The 20,862-nt window shown below is 37.6% G+C and overlaps 1 protein-coding gene across 2 annotated transcripts; it reads left to right on the forward strand.

Annotated features, from left to right (window-relative positions):
- The first annotated feature begins 6,308 nt into the window (after window positions 1-6,308).
- Window positions 6,309-19,496, forward strand: LOC110613037 (probable ubiquitin-conjugating enzyme E2 23). 2 transcript variants are annotated; one of them, XM_021753944.2, is made up of 10 exons: window positions 6,309-6,579; window positions 6,749-6,803; window positions 7,394-9,454; window positions 9,898-10,038; window positions 10,507-11,004; window positions 11,356-11,425; window positions 11,517-11,656; window positions 11,842-12,153; window positions 18,741-19,037; window positions 19,140-19,496. In XM_021753944.2, exons 3-9 carry the CDS (start codon window positions 7,394-7,396, stop codon window positions 18,987-18,989), a joined length of 3,471 nt encoding a protein of 1,156 aa, XP_021609636.1. In that variant the 5' UTR covers window positions 6,309-6,579; window positions 6,749-6,803; the 3' UTR covers window positions 18,990-19,037; window positions 19,140-19,496. The 2 variants fall into 2 exon arrangements, with proteins under 2 accessions (XP_021609636.1, XP_021609635.1); XM_021753943.2 differs by lacking the exon at window positions 6,749-6,803 and having other exon boundaries at window positions 6,310-6,579.
- The last annotated feature ends 1,366 nt before the right edge of the window (window positions 19,497-20,862 follow it).

A 20,862-nucleotide genomic window follows, 5' to 3' on the forward strand; every position in this document is an offset into this window, starting at 1 on the left:
GGAAGTCCAGGTTCGGCCGCCGAAACTCAAGTTCGGCCGCCGAACATGGCATGCATGCGGAGGCACATTCGGCCCCCGAACGTGGCCTGGCCAGCCACCTATAAAAGGGGCACTTAGCCGAAATGGGGGAACTTTCTCCCATTTTCGGCCACAGCTAGCTTCCGACCTCCCTCTCCCCAAATCTTGTGTTCTTTCTTCAAATCTCCTCCATTTTTCTTGAGTTTTAACCTCATATTGCAAGTTTTGAGCATTTTAAACAAGTTTGGAGCTTGGGAAACTCAGGAGCTCATTTGCTTGGACCTCCGAGTTTTGGTCGTCTCTTTCTCGATCTTCAAGAGGTAAGAGCCGATCTTAAGCTCAATGTATGTTTTAAACAAGTTTTATGAAGTTTTATGGGGTAGAAATGCATGTTTAAGTTAGTTGAGCTATGTTAGGTTTTATGTGATTTTTGAACAATGTATGTTGATATGGTGTGTTTGAAGTGTTGTAGTTGGGGTATATGTTTATTTGAGGCCCCTAGGAGCTTGTATGCATGTTTTGGATGAGTTATATGCATGTTGAAGGATTTGGGAGGCAAATGTGCATAAAGGAGCCAAGTTTCTGCCCTTTGGCAGAAACCAGGTTCGGCAGCCGAAGGAACTTTCGGCCGCCGAACATGGCTGGGGAGGCAGGCCTTTCGGCTGCCGAAGTTGCCCCCGAAATGAGACTTTCGTCTCTGTCTGGCACTTTCGGCCGCCGAAAGGTGCCGCCGAACCTGCCTGACTTTCGGCTCTGGAGGGACTTTCGGCCGCCGAACCTGCCGCCGAAAGTGCCCTGTCCAGGCCTTCTTTGCATGTTTTTGTATGGTTGTTTCATGATGTTTTAAGGGGTTTTTGGGGAGTAGTTTATAGTTATGTTCAGGAATGTTTGGTCCCTCATTTGAGTCCACCTGTGTAGGTTCGGACCCGAGGAACCGAGGACCCCAGCAGTGAGTTCAACTGCTTCGGTGTTGTCAGAGTCAGCCAGAGTTGAGTGGAACTAAACTTAATCTTTTAAATTAAATGTTTTATCATGTTTCATGCATCATGGTTGTGCAATAGGATGATTGCATTAGTTTCCACGAATATGCCGCATTGCATCGATTGTTGTTGATGTGGGTGAATATTGGATGACCCAATTAGTCCATGACAGGAAGACCAGGACCCCATGCTACGGCCTGGCACTATGACAGGAAGACCAGGACCCCATGCTAATGCCTGGCACTATGTAAGGAAAGACCAGGACCCCATTCTATGGCCTGGCACGGTTATGAGACTCGAAGACCAGGAGCCCAGAGGAGGCCCTGGGGAAATGGTAAGTAATGTATGTTATGATAGGAAGACCAGGACCCCATGCTACGGCCTGGCACTATGTTAACTTGGACTAATTGGTGACAAATTCACCCAACCCTTATGTGAATTGTCTGTGTTATGATGCATTTCATTGGAGCATAGTGTTAATATGTTTTATAGTTCTACTCATTGGGCTTTTAGCTCACCCCTCTCCCTTTACCCCCAGGCTTGCAGGTACGGTATAGTGCGGGAGTCCGGATAGAGTAAAGAAGTCATGCTTATGTAATAGCTAGTTATGGACATGATCAAATTGTAATGTAAAAGTACAGTATAGTTATGTAAGGATGTTTATGGATGTTAGAAGTGTGCTTGACCATAGATGGTTTTTATCCCTTTTATTACATGATCTTAGAGATTTTATGATGTTCATGTAAACCAACTCAACATATGTTATGTCATCCCATTTGGGGGCATTGATGAGATCCCACTGAGGGATCAATGTTATGTTTATGTATATGCACAGGTTGAGTTTGGTTGATGTGTATGGAAAGAAAAGTTTTAATTTTTATGTATGTTGTTGATCATGTATGGGATTAAACAGGTTCACAGGATGCATGTTAGGCTTGCTACGGGTCCCGGCGGCCTTAAGTCAACCCGGATCCTAGCGCCGGTAGCAATCCGATTTTCGGGTCGTTACATTCGCCTTGTGGCCTTATTTAATGGAACTGATACCCGAATGGTATGGCAGAACCTGCCTTGTGGCATTATTTAGTGGGACTAAAGCCTGGATAGTCTGGTGGAAATCGCCTTGTGACCTGGCCTAGTGGAACCTACCTTGTGGCTTTATTTAGTGGGACCAATGCTCAGATGGTCTGGCAAAAATTACCTTGTGACTTGGCGGAATCCACCTTGTGGCCTTGTTTAGTGAGACTAATGCCCGAATGGTCTGGCGAAAACCGCCTTGTGACCTAACCTAGCGGAACCCGCATTGTGGCTTTCTTCTTGTCTCCTTAAACTCTTTAAGAAAGGCAATCCTCTCGTTTCTTATCACTGAAGAACACAACATGTGAAAGAATACCTTGTTAACTTGTTATTAATAAAACTTTCTCAGATTATAGATATTCCATGAATGGGAAATGACTCGACCATTTAGCTTGGCCAGTTTATATGATCACGGGCGAATAACGTTCGAGACCCTAAATGGTCATTTCCAATTTTGCCCAACTTACTAGACCCGGCGCTGCCACTTGTTACATCTGTTCTTTTAAGGACTAGATCCCCTACATTAAAAGTATGCGGTCTGACCTTGCTGTTGAACATTTTGGACATTTTGTTTCTGTAAGCCGCCATTCTGATTGTGGCCTTTTCTCATAGGAATTCGACTTGGTCCAAATTGAATTGCATTTTTTTGGGATTTCCTAAAATATGAGGATGTTGTGTCCTGAAGCTGCTTACTTGGATTTCCACAAGGATGATTGCCTCGGCTCCAATATAAGAGGAAAGGGTGTTTCTGCTGTAGCTGTCCTGGGGGTGGTCCTGTATGCTTATAGTATGTGAGCTAATTCCTTAGGCCAATTGCCTTTGGTTGGTCGAGTCTTTTTTTAGCCTTTGTAGGATGGTCCTGTTTGTCACCTCGGTCATACCATTGGATTGGGGGTGATAGGTTGAGCTGAACCTCAAGTCAATTTTCCATTTATGACAGAAGTCTTTAAATCTAGAGCTTATAAACTGAGTTTCATTATCGGTGATCACTATCTTGGTATTCCAAATTGAGTGAATATGTTTTTGTTGACGAAGGAAATCGTTTGTTGGGTGGTGATGGACTGCACTGCCTCAGCCTCGGCCCATTTGCTGAAATGATCTACTGGCACGATTACAAACTTTCTTGACTCAGATGCCTTAGGGAATGGGCCAAGGATGTCTGTCCCCCACTGAAAGAAAGGTCAGGAGCTTCCAATGGATGCCTGCATTTCTCCTAGGGTTCTTGGAATGTTTGCATGTACTTGGCATCTTCGACACTTCTGGATAAGTTGCTTCACATCCTACATTATCATCGGCCAGTAGTACTCTTGTTTGAATGCTTTTCAAATGATTGTCCAAGCTCCTTTATGGCTCCCACAATCACTTTCATGGATATCCTTTAAGATTTCTTAGCCTTCCTCCTCTGTAACATACCGCAGCCATGGCTGTGTCGAGGACCTCCTGTACAACCAACCATCAAACTTTCTTTTCTTTTGTGGGACTGGTTTGCCGGTCTTGCCAATAGATAGCTTATGAGTGATGAGAGTAGGGTCCACATCTGTTATATCTTTTAGAGACCAAGCGAAATTGGTTACTCGGCTCTTTAGCAATTCTACTAGATGATTCTTTATTTTACCCGTTAACGTAGTTTCGAATCGTAACTTTTATTCCTTACCTATCTAGACTTCCTCTACCGGGTCTGTTGGCTTTGGCTTTACGTAAAATTTCGGTTTCTCTAGCAAATCGATGGGCATCGTTGCTTTCTCGAGGTTTTTTACTGGGTGTTCGTAACCTTCTTTGGCCAACATCGGATTGCCTCAGACCACTGCTAATCCTCCTAGAGTTAAAAACTTAAGACACATAATACTCATATTAATAACGATGCCGTGGCAATTTAGGACTGGAGGCCGAGTATCACATTGTATACAAATGGGATATCTACCACTGCAAACTTTGCATACAACTTTTGCCTATATTTTTCATCCCCCAGTACTAAGGGGAGGTTGATGGTACCCAGTATTGCCACGGTCTTATCTCTTAATCTTACTAAAGCATAGAAAACTCTAACAAAGCTATTTTTATCCAAGCTTAATTTGTTAAAAATGTTTAGGATGAGAAGGTTAACAGAACTACCTATATCCACCAATATTCGCCTTACCTCGTACAGATTTAGGAGGATCTTAATAACCATCAAGTCATTTTGAAAGAATCCAATCACTTTGTCAGCAGGACCGAACCTTACATTTTGCTTGGCCCATACTTCTTGATCAACTGACAGGACGTCTTCTGTTACACGCTTATTTTTTCTTTTACCCTTATCAAGTCCTCCTGTAATGACATGTACAATTTCGGCTATTGTAAGAGATAGAGAAGAGAGATTCCTTTTTTAGAGAAAAAAGGAAACAAGATACTAGTTTTAATCCAAATGAACAGAGATGATTCAATGGATTTTTCGGCAATAGAATCAAATGATTTTGCAGAGATTAGATTGATGATATAGCCAGAACAGAGCTATGCTGTGATTGACTATACCTGCAAGGAAGAGAATGTGAGATAGTGGTGGGTGTCCACGGCAGCCGCTCCGACGCTCAAGTTAGTATACTGAAGAATAGAGAGAATGCAATGAATTGCTTAGGACTTGAGTAGTGTAAGAGAATAGCGTACCTTTGCCTCTGTGATTTCCTCCTTTTATACTGTAAGAAGGTGGAGATAAATATAATATTTGCTGGTAATCTGATAATGATGTGACTAGCTGCTTGATAAGGGGATATCGCCTGTTAATAGGTTGGTGATCTCGCGATTATAGTCGTAATGGAGTTACGCTACGTTGTGCCTAATAACGGTAACTTCGTGCTGAACTTCACTCTATCCAAAATAGGGCGAGTCTTGATGATAAATCAGATGTTTTGAGGTATCTGTGTCTTCTTTCCAAGGTGGTAACGTATCTTCTACTTATCGAATTTTTGCTATATAATCATATTTTGTGATGACGACTCATGATCTATTTTGTGATGACGACTCATGATCTATTTTGGCGATTGTTATGTGGCATCACTATTTTTATTAACTTTTCAATTATACTCCTCATAAAGGTATTAAATTTTATTAAATATTAAGAGATGTTTTTATAATTAATGAGAAATTATTTTTAAATTAAAATAAAATTAATAGAGTTATAATAGTTGATTTATATATTAAATATATAAAATAATAATAATAATTTTTAAATAATTAAAAAAATAAATAAAATTTATGTAACGGAGAAGGTAAATAAATGAGCTAATAACCAAAACAAATAATTTTATGGATACTTAAATAACCTAGCCAGACCAATGGCCACCCTTTCCCCACATCAGAAGAAAACTTTACCGTATATCTCAACTCTATACAGCATATACCCACCGTTATTCTTTGTTTAGGGCAGTTTATCATCCTTGAGGGAAATACAAAATGAATATTTACCTTTCTTTTCTTTTAAACCACGTTTCTCATATTTTATTCCTCTATTTATCCTATTATAAAATATTATCATAAATATATATATTTCTTAAATTTCTATCAAAACTTTTTTTATTTTATTTACTTATTTTTTAATTAATATTAATGAAAATCAAATTCGAGAATTCATAATCTAAAATCCACATTAGTATATACACAACTCGTTGATTATTTGTTTAATAGTTAATAAACTACAAAACGTTTAATTATATTTGTTAATTCACAAAAGTATTTTTTTTTAATTTAAGGTCACCAATAATTTAATATCATTATAAAAAAATTATTTATTTTTTAAAAAATGATAGATTGCAAAGTTAAGATGATGAGGAAAAAATAAAGAATTAAAAATAAGAGATTAAAATATTAATATACTTTCTAAAATATGAAAATATAAATATAAATTAAATTACCAGTGAATAGCTATTCTTTGGAATTTGTTATAAACAGTTATTGGTAATTGGTGAAATTTTATTTTTCAAATAAGTAAATATATTAAATAATTTCAAAAATCCAATGAAACGTTATATACTTTAATTCTTAGATATTTATTCTGAATAATGTTAATTAAATTTTTTAAATATCTAAATATTAAAAAATATGAAAAATATTTATGGAGTCTAAATATTTATATATCATTACAATAAAAAAATAATAATTTTTTATATAAAATAAAACAACTAAATAATTTTTAAAAAAATAAATAAAATAAACTAAAGTTAAAAAACAACTAGACCTTAACAACTAGACCTTAACAAGAAGCAAGCAAATAAGCAGCTCAACAAAATCCACAGGGCAGCAAATTACAAATCTGCCCCTGAAACACTCCTTCCAGATTCCGTCTCCCTTGTCTCTCCTAACCTCGTTTGATTTTGCAATTATATAATCTTCTTCCTCTTTTCACTATTTTCTCGATTGGAAATTAGTGCAGCAACAACACACCCTTTCTATTCTTTCGTTCTTTTCTTCAAATTTCAAATAACCCATAGATTATTTCAACGAATAGCTTGGAATTCGATTTCCATAATCAAAGGTAATCTTCTCACGGATCTTATTATTCTTTCGTTATTTATATCATATTTAATTCATTTCTCTTCTTCTTTTTCTTCATAATTTTTCAATTGCTTCATGTTCAAGCTGAATGTTTCTTCTGTTTTTTCTGTTCATTTTTTGTTTTTAACTTGGAGGTTTAATGCGTTAAGGTGAACTTTCGTGGATTTGAGCTGATTTCTATTGTAATTTAGAGCTGCTTTCAGGGTAATTTTGTTTCTAATCTTTAATATATTTGATAAAGTTACGATATTCTTTTTTTTGTGTGTAATTTTTCCCCCTGATTGTCATCTTGTTAATCTTCTTCTTGGTTGACACTTTTAGTGGTTTCAAGTGATTTTGTGATATTTTATTGCTGGGTGAATTTGGGCATGGTTTAGATTATGAGTTTCTGTTCTGGGTTGATGATAATGTACACACATTATATGTCGATTGTGCTTCACTTGACATTTAGGCTAATAATGGAAAAATTTTTTATCTGGTTTTATAGAAATTGAGCTGGAGCTGAAGGAGTATTTTTCTTTCTTTTTTTTTTTTTTGTTTTTTCTAAAGTTAAGTTTGGGAAATTCATCTTCTATAGAACCAATTAACATGATTTAGACAACTCTCTTACTTTCTCCCTTTTATTATTTTTGTGACAGCATGTAGTCTGGTATTTTCTTTTTCTGGCCCAGCTTAAAGTATTGCTGTCTGATAAAACATTATTGGCAATTGTAGCATATATTTTAAGGAATTTGTGCTGTTGATAAACAATGTGAATAATTGTTTCCATATTTTTGCACCTTTTTTTTTTTCAGATGGGAAGTGAACAAAATGAGAAAATCCCCAATGCCAATGAGCCTACTGCTAGAATTGATGATTTAAATACCTTGAACCAAAGTGGTGCTCTGACACAAGGTTCTGGTCATGTCTTGATTGTAAATAGTCAAAACAATGGCAAACTGGATGCTTTTGTCACGAACCTGCACAATGTACCATACGTTTATAGACAAGATACTGTGATACATAAAAAGACCGGGACGATTGGAGTAGTGGATGAAGTAGCTGGTGATTCGGATTCTGATAGCAGCATTACTGATGATGAGGATGATGAAGATGAGGGAGACGAGGTTGACGATGAGGATGAAGAGGGTGATGCTGATGGCAATGCCAATGCTAACAGGAGTAGTGACAAGAACAAAGGTAGTAGTAATTATAAGAATGAAATCCTTCAGGCTGACCAGGTCCGAGTACTTTGGATGGATGACACTGAACCTATCCAACATGTTAATGATATACAAGTTGTTGATAGGGGATTCTTGCATGGGGATTATGTTGCTTCAGCTTCAGATCCAACTGGGCAAGTGGGTGTTGTGCTAGATGTCAATATATCTGTTGATTTGCAAGTTCCTGATGGATCTATTATCAAAGATGTATCGTCCAGAGAGTTGAAGCGAGTGAGAGAGTTTGCTATCGGTGATTATGTGGTCCTTGGTCCATGGTTGGGTAGAGTTGATGATGTTTTAGATAATGTGACTGTGTTAATTGATGATGGTTCCATGTGTAAAGTAGTGGGGGCTGAGCCACTACGTCTCAAACCAGTATCCAAGAGCATGTTTGATGTAGATGAACATATTCCTTACTACCCAGGGCAGCGTGTAAGGGCAAGCTCATCATCAGTTTTTAGGAATTCTTGGTTCCAATCAGGTTCATGGAAAGCTAATCGGTTGGAAGGTACTGTTACCAAAGTTAGAGCAGGATCAGTATTTATCTATTGGATAGCATCTGCCGGCCATGGGCCTGATTCTTCAACAGCTCCTGCTGAAGAGCAGAGTCCAAAGAACTTAAAACTGCTGTCTTGTTTTGCACATGCAAGTTGGCAAGTAGGTGATTGGTGTCATCTTCCACCTGCTATCAGGCAATCATCCTCAATCACCTTGGACCAAGGTCTGTCAAAGTTAGGGCTTTATGATTCAGTCAAAAGTGAATTAAGTTCTGATCAACTGGAAAATGGATGTGATTCAGATCAAGTTGCACCAGAAGAATCTGATGGGAATAATGAAACCATGGATACTGATCCAATGGTTGCTCCTGATGGAATTAATGGAAAGACTGTAAGTAATGGTTCATCTGAATCTAGCTCATGTGGTAGTTCAGCATCGGTTTCAAAGGATCCTGTCCATGAAACTTGGCCTCTTCATCGCAAGAAGATACGAAAAGTGGTAATTAGAAGAGAAAAGAAGGCTCGAAAGAAAGAGGAAAACTTTGAAAAAGCCCTTCTAGTTGTCAATACCAGAACAAGGGTTGATGTGGCATGGCAGGATGGATCTATAGAACGTGGACTGGAATCAACATTGTTGATCCCAATTGATAGTCCTGGTGATCATGAATTTGTTGCTGAACAGTATGTTGTGGAGAAGTCCTCTGATGATATCGATAATGCTTCTGAAGCTAGACGTGTTGGGGTTGTAAAAAGTGTTAATGCAAAAGAGCGAACAGCATGTGTAAGGTGGTTAAAGCCAGTTACCAGGGCAGAAGATCCTCGTGAGTTTGACAAAGAGGAAATTGTAAGTGTGTATGAGCTAGAGGGACATCCAGACTATGATTACTCCTATGGGGATGTAGTTGTTCGATTATCCCCAGTTTCAGTATCCGCACAAGCGACCTCTGATGGGGAATCTGTCAGAGAACTAAAGTGGAAAGCTACGCTGAATAATAGTACTGTAAATGTGAAAAAACGCTCAGGCAGTAAGAAAGAAGATGATGAATTCATTGGTGAAGCTTGTCTGGACTTCTCAGATCTCTCTTGGGTTGGAAATATAACTGGTCTAAGAAATGGTGATATTGAAGTCACGTGGGCTGATGGGATGGTTTCAACGGTATGCTTGGCACCATTCTCTTTCTCTCTCTCTCTCTCTCCTTTTTTCCTCTTTTTTCTTTCCTCTCTCACTTGACTTTCTTATGTCTAATATTTGCAATTAGTTTACTTTTTTCCACCTGATTCTCCATTAATTGTTTGGGATTAAAGATTGGCATAGAACCTTATTGGACGCCTAATTGGTTAGCTAGCAGTTATATATATATATATATATATATATATTGTGAGTTGGCGGGAAATGGAAAGAAACTTGGTGTCTACTACATTTCTCAGACAGAAATAATGATTATGACATTTTGAATGCATCATTTTTTCTTTGAGTTGCTTTCCTTGCATTGCTGCATAAAAAAGAATGATATTGCAATCTTAAGCCTGCGTGATTGATTTTGTGATATATATGCATAGTTGTTATTATGATTAGTGGAATTTTTGTTTTGTAATAAGGTTGGACCTCAAGCAATCTTTGTTGTTGGTCGAGATGATGATGATGACTCAATTGCAGCTGGGAGTGAAGTAAGTGATGATGCAGCTAGTTGGGAAACAGTTGATGATGATGAGATGGATGCCGTTGAGAATGGTCAAGAGGTTTGTTTCTATTTTACAAACTCTAGCATGGGTGTTCCTAAATTCAGTAAAATATCTGTTGCTAGAGGGGTAACTGTAGTATGCACTTGGCAGGACAAGATTTAATGGAAGTAGGCTTAAAATGAGACTATGTGGACATTCAATAAACTGATGTGCGTCCTTTTTGAATTTTAGTAATGCTGATGGGATCTCATGCATATAATAAAAATTAGTACTTGAAAGCATATTGGTTGGATAAATTCATTATGTGGTAATTAGAATTGATTTTCCCCTGCCTTGAGGATACAACCATCAAATGGTTCTTCCTTCTGTAGATGAATGCATAATATTATAGTTTGCCAAAGGTAAACAATTTCAAATGATTTAATAGAATTTACAGTTGACATTGTCTTCATAGATAACTTTGTGATTTGTGATACTGCTGCATTTTTTTTTCTTGGTAAATTGAAGCAAGTTTATGTTGTTCAGGAAGTTCGGCTGCAAAATGCTGCCCATGGGAACTCTGAGGCAGAAGTAACTCTGGAGAGTAATAATTCTGGAAGGAATCCAGCATTGTCTCTTCCTTTAGCTGCACTTGACTTTGTTACAAGACTGGCCACTGGGTTCTTCTCAAGGGGACGAAAAAATGTTGATCCAGATTTTTCTGGGTCCAGGGGTGAAAATGGACTTCAGACGCAGGGAGTAATGGATATTTCTGAGGAAAGGGATTCTGCTGATGATACAAGTTCTCTGAAATCTAATGTCATAGATAATGGGGGTGGGCAAATTATTCATGATAATGTAGAAGAACATTCTACTATAGACATGGAGGTGCCAATATCATCAGATGCACCAGACACTTTATGCAATTTGAGCACAGATAAATCAGATACTCCAACATGTTTTGAGGATGATACTCTCAGTTTCAAACGTTTTGATATAGCAAAAGATCCTGTGGACCATTATTTTCTTGGTTCAAATGCACAGGTATAAATTGTGTGTTATATTTGTAATAAAATGTATTAGTTCTACAACTTAATACTATTCATTTGTGTAAGCATATGAGACCCAGTTAGACAGACTTTTATTGACATCATAAATTCCTGACCTGAGTTTATTTTGCACCCACATGTATTCTTCAAGTGTACTGATAAATCTCATAGTGATATACCTAATGCATTTCTCTCTCTCTCTCTGCCTCTCTTGCACACAGTTATTTGTTTCATTTCTAACTATTCATTTTTCAACATTCTTAATCACCTTATAGCAAACAGGAAAGGTAAATGTGCAAAATATGCTAAATTTTATGAACCTTTCTTTATTACTTACACATGGCAGATTAACAACGGAAGGAAGTGGCTCAAGAAGGTTCAGCAAGATTGGAACATTCTTCAGAACAACTTGCCTGGTAAGATGCGATTTCAGCATATTATTTTTTGGTCAGTATATTGACAAAGAATATGAGCTCCCTTTTGCATTAACACTTGAAAGTTTAACAGATGGAATCTATGTACGGGTTTATGAAGATCGAATGGATCTCTTAAGGGCAGTAATTGTTGGGGCATATGGAACACCCTATCAAGATGGACTATTCTTTTTTGATTTTCACCTTCCACCAGAGTATCCTGATGTGCCACCGGTGAGATATAGTGATCCCGATAATTGTTGTCTAGTTTGGAAGCCATAACTTTGATCTAAATGTAACTGTTTTTGAATTTCAGGCAGATAGAGTTGTTATAACTTTGTTTGATATGAAACCCATTTGACATGAAAAGAGTGTTTAACGATTCTGTTTCTCTCTTGACTTCATCTACTATAATGCAGTCAGCATATTACCATTCTGGTGGTTGGAGAATAAATCCAAATTTGTATGAGGAGGGCAAGGTGTGCCTCAGCCTTTTAAATACGTGGACTGGCAGAGGCAATGAAGTTTGGGATCCAACGTCTTCTAGCATCCTTCAAGTTCTAGTTTCACTTCAGGGTTTAGTGCTAAATTCTAAGCCATATTTTAATGAAGCTGGGTATGATAAGCAGATTGGGACAGCTGAAGGAGAGAAGAATTCACTATCATATAATGAAAATACCTTTTTACTGAGTTGCAAAACGATGATGTATCTTATGCGAAAGCCCCCCAAGGTAATACATTAAATTTAGTGTATTTATTTCATTGTCGTCTTTATTTATATTCTTTATGCATAGCTTTTAACTGGAATTTATTTTTTTGGTGTTACCTTACTCCAATCTGTTAGGATCATGACATTGGTGCATGGTGTAATTAATTAGTGCTATAACCTAGTAGCTTTTGTCTGCTAAAACATTATTTCTGAACTATATCTATTTCTTCCGGTTGCATCAAATAGAAAGCTTATTAATTCTGCTTGAATGGCAGTGTTCACTGTTACGAAGGCTGCCAAAGAAGGAGGCCCAAAACCGTTTAGAGTATATTCTAGAAGGATAAAAGGAAGTAATAGAAATTGATGACTCAACAGGAATCTTTAGAATAGGCCAGCTGTAGGTTACAGAGAGAATGTTTATAAATAAGACAAAAGAGAATGTAAAAAGCATGTTTTGTGAGTATAGAGAAAAACCTCGGATTGAGAGGCTGGTATAATTCCAGAATACAGATCTTGTTTGCTGAGTATTTGCGGCAACCATCTTTGTCCTTTATTTTTTTCCTTCTTTTGTTGAATTTGTTTCTTACTCTACCAAATTGGTCCTGACCTGTCGGCATTAGTCGATACCCAAAATCAGAATGGAGTCTCGTGTTGATCAGGTGGAGAGGAACACCACTGTCTTAGAGGATGCCTTCGAAACTTTTCGCCTGCTTGGCGATCTGAATAAGATCAGTGATTCACTAAGCTCAAAGCGCTGCTCACATCTTTCATTCGCGGTAAGGTCATTGCAGTAGAGGATTCTACTGCTTCTCCATTATCCTCTGTTGCCATTTCTACCTCTCCCTTTAACCCACAACAAGCCACTTCTTCCTCCACTTCTTCCACTATTTTAACAAACAAAGTAGAGATGCCTCTATTTGACGGAACAGACCCAATCGATTGGATTGCTCGTACTGAGCAATATTTTGAAATTAAGCCATGACAGTCCTTGTTTCATTGATCACCACAGATGATAACCCCTTTCATTGGTTTAGGTGGTTGAGACAACGTAAGTCTGATCTTAAATGGCAGCAACTCCCTATTGAGTTACTTTTACAATATCAAACTAAAGCGTTGGATAATCTCTATATTGATAAATTTGTGAGGTGTTCTTCCTAGTTACCTTTGTTATCTGATGGTCATTTTTTGGGATTTTTTTGAACGGCTTACATGCGAAAATCCGAGTTCACTTGCGTTCTCATGAAACACAAGATTTGTATTTTGCTATGAGAATCTCCAGAGAGGTGGAATGTGAGATAGAATTTCACCTAGGCTTGCCACTTTCTCGGTAGGCCTCCTACTCATTTCAGTATTCAGCTGGCTATCAACCTAAGACCTTAGCCCAGTTTCTGAACCTTTAACCATTGTGGAGCCCAAACTAGGCCCACGGCAAAGTCCTCAACATTACAAGGATTCTCAACCCTCATGGCCACCCGACAAGAACTAGATCCACACACTTCTTGTCCATCCTCTTCCCCCACTATCAGCCAAATCTCCATCATCATCCCTCCGCCCTTTGCCATTATTCTCATCATGAGTACCAAGAGCTCCGAACTAAAGGTTTTTGTTTCAGGTGTAAACAACCATACTCACCCTTGCATGAATGCCCCAATAAATCCCTGTGAGCCCCTTATTGCTGTTGAAAGTGAGGGTTCGGTATCCGGAGGTGAAATTAATACTTTTGAGACTGATGTTCCTACGCTCTATCCTCTGATTATTGATAAAGGCCATTTTTTTCGTTGTTTTGAATTGCGGGAATTACTCACTCCAAAACCATGCAGCTTTGGGGATTGACGATTTCCCTTCCTATCATTGTTATGGTGGGTAGCGGCGCTTCTTATAATTTTATCTCGAACAAATTTGTGGCTTCTTCTCATCTATTGGTACATTTAACTTTTCCTTTTCGTCAAATTGGGGAATGATCAATGAATTATTTCCATCGGAATTTGTTGCAATCTCAAATTACAAGCTCATTCTTTGACTATGAAGAGCAGATTGTTATGTCTTTTCCTTGAGCGGCATCGATTCGATTTTATGGGTATCATGGTTGGAACAATTAAGGGATATTCAGGTCAATTGGAAGCATATGACAATGTCCTTTTTCTTTGGGGCACTTGCATTACCCTTCGAGGCGACTCCTCTCTTAGCCGCACTCCCCTTTCAATGCGAGCTATTCACAAGACCCAAGATGTCTCCTGTGCTGCCCTTCTTTGGCAGGTAGCGCCATCCACAGAAAGCCTAACATTAGGGTCTTCGATTGGGGGCAATCTTCATTCGGATATTTCGACCCTCTTCTTTGAGTTCGTCCAAGTCTTCTTTGAGGTAACTTCTCTTCCTCCTTGCAAATATGTTGACCACCGCATTCCTTTGAAACCGGGTACAAAATCCATCAGTATTAAATTTTACCGGTATGCTCACACTCAAAAGATGAGATGGAGAAACTAAAACTCAAAAAGGTAAGATGGAGAAATTGGTTTCTGACTGTAGTCCCTTTTCAAGCCCTGTTCTATTAGTTAAAAAAAAGACGGCAGTTGGCGATTTTGTGTGGATTATAGTCAACTCAATAAAGCCACCTTACCTGACAAATATCCCATCCCAATTACTTAGGAGATGCTGGATGAATTACATGGAGCTCGGTATTTCTCAAAATTGGATTTGAAATTTGGTTATCATTAGATTCGTTTAGCGGCCGATGATGTCCATAAGACGACTTTCTGCACTCATTCAGGTCATTACGAATTTTTTGTTATGCCATTCGACCTCACTAATGCACGGCAACATTTCAATCTGTTATGAACGATGTGTTCAGGCCCTATCTACGTCAATTTGTACTGGTGTTTTTCGATGATATTTTGGTTTACAACCTCACCTGGGAATCTCATGTGCAACACCTACGTATTACTTTAGTCCAATCAACTCTATGCAAATCCGAGGAAGTGTTCTGTGCGCAAAACTTCAGTGGCATATCTAGGTCACATTATCTCCGCCGGAGGTGTGGCTATGAATCCCTCAAAAGTTTCCGGTGTTTTGCATTGACCTCAGCCCAAAACGACTGCCGCCATAAGAGGATTTCTCAGATTAATAGGCTAGATTGCTAAACCTCTTATCGCTAGGGGTCAATTTTAATTGGGGAACAGAGGCACAACTTGCTTTCGATCAACTCAAACGGGCAATCAGTTCTTCTCCTGTCCTGCAATTGTTGGATTTCACTAAAGAATTCATTCTTGATTGTGATGCTTTAGGATTAGGGGTGGGCGCCTTCCTAATGCAAGAAGGACGATGTATTGCATTTTTTAAGTAAAGCTCTAGCCACCAAAATGCTGGCCACTTCAGCGTATGAGCGAGAACTAATGGCTTTGGTCTTGGCTATGAATCATTGGCGCCCCTATTTAATTGGCAAGTCTTTGTGGTCCGCACTAATCCATGCAGCCTTCGTCACTTATTTGAGCAACCAATTACTATTCCAGCACAGCAGTAATGGCTTCCAAAATTATTGGACTATCGTTTTACAGTGGAATACAAGTGGTATCTGTAATAAGGCCGCAGATGCTCTATCCCGTAAGGAAGATGATCACTTCACTTTGTCTGTTCTTTCTTTTCCAATTTGGTTGGATTGGGACTCCCAACAGATAATTTCAGTTCTAAAACAGAATCCTTAGAGTCATCCTCACTATGCTGTTATTAATCAGTGGCTCTATTTTAAAGGCCGCTTGGTGGTTCCTGCCGCTTTTCCGTGGACTCGCAAGCTTATTTCAGAATATCACTCGACCTTGATAGGGGACCATTTTGGGGCATATCGAACATACTGTAGGATCGCAACGTCTTTTTATTGAGCTGGAATGATGAAAATGGTAAATCAATTTGTGGCTTCCTGTTTGATTTGTCAACGTACCAAGTACGTACTAAGTGTGATACTCAGTCACCGGGTGGTCTTCTACAGCCCTTACCTATTCCATAAAATATCTGGGAAGACGTTGCTCTTAACTTTTTCACCGGTTTACCTCGTTCTAAAGGGGTTGATTGCATTCTGGTTATTGTGGATAGGTTGTCCAAGTATGGCCACTTTCTTCTCTTGAGACACCCATTCACAGCTAAGACTGTTGCAGAGCCCTTTACAAGGGAGATTATTCACTTGCATGGTATTCCTAAAACCATGGTAAGTGACCGGGATCCTATTTTCTTGAGTTTCTTTTGGACTGAAATCTTTAGGTTACAAGACACTCAGTTGCATTTAGTTCCGCCTATCATCCACAGACGGATGGACAATTCGAGGTCCTCAACAGGACCATTGAATTGTATCTGTGTTGTCTTTTTTGTGAACAACCAAAGACTTGGGCCAACTGACTGAGTTGGGCAGAATTTTGATATAATACATCCTTTCTGAGTGTTGCTGGTAAAACACCTTTTGAAATAGTTTATGGTCGTTATCCACCCTCAATTACTTAAATTTTACTAGGAGAGACTTGGTCAGATTCTGTTGCGACTTTACTGGCTGATCGCGATGGAATAATACGACAGTTAAAGTACAACTTGCATAAGGGCCAATAAAGAATGAAAAATACTGCTGATAAGAAAAGAAGAGAATTGGAGTTTCAAATTAGTGATCTTGTTTTTCTCAAACTTTGACCTCATTGACAATAATATGTGGCTTCTAGAATAAATCAGAAGTTGGCTGCCCTCGATGGTCCTTTTAAAATCCTTGCCAAAATAGGAGCTGATGCTTACAAGTTGGAATTGCCTGCATCTTCGAATTTACCCTGTTTTTCATATCTCTCAATTTAAGAAAGCCATTGGAGATCATATTCCTAATTCAACCTTACCAACAGAACTGGCTATTGAAGACCTGCCTATGGTGGTGCCCGAATCTGATCTAAATACTTGCACCATTCAAAAACATGGGGTTCCAATCCAAAAACTCTTGGTTTGATGGGAAGGACAATCTATTGAAAATGCCACTTGGGTTGATGAATCTGATTTCAAGGGTCAATTTCCCGAATCTGATCTAAATACTTGCACCATTCAAAAACATGGGGTTCCAATCCAAAAACTCTTGGTTTGATGGGAAGGACAATCTATTGAAAATGACACTTGGGTTGATGAATCTGATTTCAAGGGTCAATTGCCTACCTTCAGCCTTGAGGACAATGCTACTTCTCGTGGGGAATGTATTGTTACGAAGGCTGCCAAAGAAGGAGGCCCAAAACCATTTAGAGTATGTTCTAGAAGAATAAAAGGAAGTAACAGAAATTGATGACTCAGCAGGAATCTTTAGAATAGGCCAGCTGCAGGTTACAGAGAATGTTTATAAATAAGACAAAAGAGAATGTAAAAGGCATGTTTTGTGAGTATAGAGAAAAACCTCAGACTGAGAGGCTGGTATAATTCCAGAATACAGATCTTGTTTGCCGAGTATTTGCTACAACCATCTTCTTCCTTTATTTCTTTCCTCCTGTTGAATTTGTTCCTTACTCTACCACTCACAAGCCTTGATCAATCCCTCCCTACACATAATGAGTGATCCTCACCTAAGCTTATCCACTCCAGTGCCCTGCCTCTCTTTTTAATGGCCATATTTCATTGCTATGCACTCTCAATATCAACTGTGTTGTTTGATGGATGGTCAACTGATATGGGAATGCTAATCAGCAGCATAGTTGATAGTTCTGCTTGTGAAGCTCCTTCCAACAAAATCCCAGCTACACTAAGTTAATTCTGTATCATTTTCACAAGGGAGGTTAACAATAATGTGTATGAAAAAATAAATGTTGTTTATTTGTTTGATTTTTAAATGCTGTTTTCCAGACCAAGTTGTTGCTGTAATTTGATGCATATTTTCTCGAAGACATTGTTTAGTGCTCCCGGTGTTTATGCATCTTCCCTCGTGACCATGTGGATCCACTCTCCACATTTTCAGATGGATCTTACCTGTTGAGGGTATTCATGTGCAATGGGAGAATCCAGAGATTTCTCATTCTTTCTTCACCTTTTCTTCCATCCTTGTAGTGCGTACTCAGCTTTCTTGCTTCATATCCCTCCTTAATTGAGCTTCCTAGAAATTCCAATTTGCCTCTTTCTCTATGGAACAAATTGGGGAGATGCAATGGCCCTTGAATTACAAGATTTTTAATGCATACTTTAAATGAAAATGATGCTTTTTTGATAATTTAGATATTATATCAGGTTTGGATTTTATGCAAAATGGCACTTTGTTTAGTCAAATATGGTGGATGCCTTTTGTACTTCTCTTTGCCAAAAGATAAGGGCATCATATTGGTTGAAGAACTAGATTTGTCATTAACAATTACATGTAAAGAACTATTTTGTTGGATCATGTTTTGCTCATTACTGTTAATTTTGTAATATAAGATGTGAGTTGTTTGCTTTTATTGAGGAAGTAGTTCCTTATTATGGTTGTGAACATCTTACATGCTAACAAGATATTTATTCAACTTTATTTGGAATATTAGTCACCACAAACTTTCACAAATTTAATCTGCTGTTCTCCTTTTTCCTCTTACACGTACACTGTCTACTAATTAGTGGAATGTTTCCCATGCTGATGCATTTCAGGATTTTGAGGGCCTTGCCCAAGAACATTTCAGGAAACGCGGTTACTACATTCTTAAGGCCTGTGATGCATATATGAAAGGCAGTTTAATTGGGTCCCTTACTAAAGATGCCTCTATAAGCAATAATGAGAATTCCAATTTGACTTCAGTTGGTTTCAAGCTAATGTTAGCTAAGATTGTGCCAAAGCTATACTCGGCATTGAATGAAGTTGGAGCTGATTGTCATGATTTTAAGCATCTGCTACAATAATGAAAGTGTCCTGTTAAGCCAGTCTTCCAACATATAAATCAATCCAAGGTCAGTAGTTATGTATTGGATACGTTTACTTCCATCCCTAGATACTTGTAAATGTGAAGGTTTTTGTTTCTGATACTTTGATTGTCTCCTTTTTGTGAGTAGGGGCGAGGCATTCTTTCGTCCTGATTAAAGCCTCATTAATTTTAGAATCTGGGGTTTCTTGGCTAATTATTCCATTCTCCTCCTTTCACATAAAGATCATTTTGTCATCTAACACAACAGATTGGGATTCCTTTCTTCTTTCCCCCAGGAATTTGATAGTTTTTTGATACTTCCTCTGGGATTTGGAAGACAGATGGGAATCTGGATTGATTGTTCTGGTTGTCTTATTTGTTGGAAAAATTATACATGAAGAGTGTGATTCAAATTATTTTCATTTTGTTGTATTTTCACAAGGATTCAAATTAGAAGAGTGAAAACGAGTTTATATATTTATTAATTCAGCTTTATTGGCTTGCATATTTGTTTCAACTGGCAGTGACAGTTATTTATTGCTGGTGCAAACCCATGAAACAAAAAATTGTAAGAAAACCTATTAAATAATTTTCTCAGAAATCCTGAATTTCAAAGATGGAGTTCTCTTGGAGGGAGTGAGAGTCATAGGATTTGATTGCTTCTGAAATATGAAGCATGGAGACATGTTTTCTAGAGTTTAACCGCTTCTATATAGGCAAATAGTCTTGTCTGAAAGTATTGATTTCTTTTTTGGAGCATAAGAGGAGCATTATAAAATTTGAATCACTTATCACTTGCACTACAAAATCAAACGCTGGACTGTGGGAGTGTTTGGAGGTGAGATGATAGTTTCTAAAATAATTGGTGCATTTGAGTTAAGAGGGGAAGGTTTTGGAGGTTTTAAAATTGTCCTACATCCAAGTAACAGCAAGTCAATTACCGACTCCCATTATAAGCTTATTATTATTATTAACAAATCCCGTGATGAGCACGTTAAGTTCCTTTTTGGAAAAGTATTAAACTTTAGCTCCACTAATTACAACTACAGATACATGGAGTTTGGTGTTCTGGATTCAACAAACGCTGCAAAAACCCATCTCTATTTTTATATGCTTGATATCAAGTAAGAGCAAAGATCCAACAACTTCTCTTCCGATCATGCCCTGCTTGCTGGAGCAGGAACAACCTCAGTAATCAAGTTCTGCTACTATAACAACACAAATTGAGACCAGGCAAGGAAGAGGGAAAAATCCGAGTCAATGGGCTAAGTATTGATTTCTGCGATGTTGAGACATTCATTGGCAATTTTCTCTAATCACATTAGGAAATGTTTTATCTGCGCCAAGTATGCGTACATTCATCCAATAGAAATTTTATTAATTTAGATTTTGTTTATTTTATAATTTTTTTTAATACATTTAAAAGAATTAATTAATAATGAAAAGTAAATTGACTTCCTCTTGAAAGTAATTTTTTACACTAAAATTTTATTAATACTTATAAATATAAATTTATTAAAATATTTTATTTTTTAAATTATAATTAAATAATAAAAAATAAATTATTCAATTGAAAAATATCTTTTAAATATAAATTATTTTTTAAAACAAACAGAATGTTAAATAAAAAATCTACTATGATTTTACCTAATATATTATTTATTGATTGATGGGTGTATTGTATTTAATTATAGGTTACAAACTGTTTACTGTTATTGGGAAATCAATAAAATAATTCTCTTAATTAGATTATGCAAATTATTGTTTAACCCTTAATTTACAAAATATTTATAGTTTTTTTAAGGCTTTAACATATGCATGTCACCTGCGATTGGTTGAATTTTAATTTAAATAAAAAGAATTAAAATATT

This window comes from Manihot esculenta, chromosome 4 (genome assembly GCF_001659605.2).
Source record: "Manihot esculenta cultivar AM560-2 chromosome 4, M.esculenta_v8, whole genome shotgun sequence".
Taxonomy (NCBI): domain Eukaryota; kingdom Viridiplantae; phylum Streptophyta; class Magnoliopsida; order Malpighiales; family Euphorbiaceae; genus Manihot; species Manihot esculenta.

Excerpts from the sequence above, each read along its gene's own strand:
- LOC110613037 (XM_021753944.2), top strand. The coding sequence starts at position 7,394 with ATGGGAAGTGAACAAAATGAGAAAATCCCCAATGCCAATGAGCCTACT. Across the intron at positions 9,455-9,897 it reads CTGATGGGATGGTTTCAACG|GTTGGACCTCAAGCAATCTT; the intron begins GTATGCTTGGCA and ends TTTTGTAATAAG. Across the intron at positions 11,657-11,841 it reads AGTATCCTGATGTGCCACCG|TCAGCATATTACCATTCTGG; the intron begins GTGAGATATAGT and ends ACTATAATGCAG.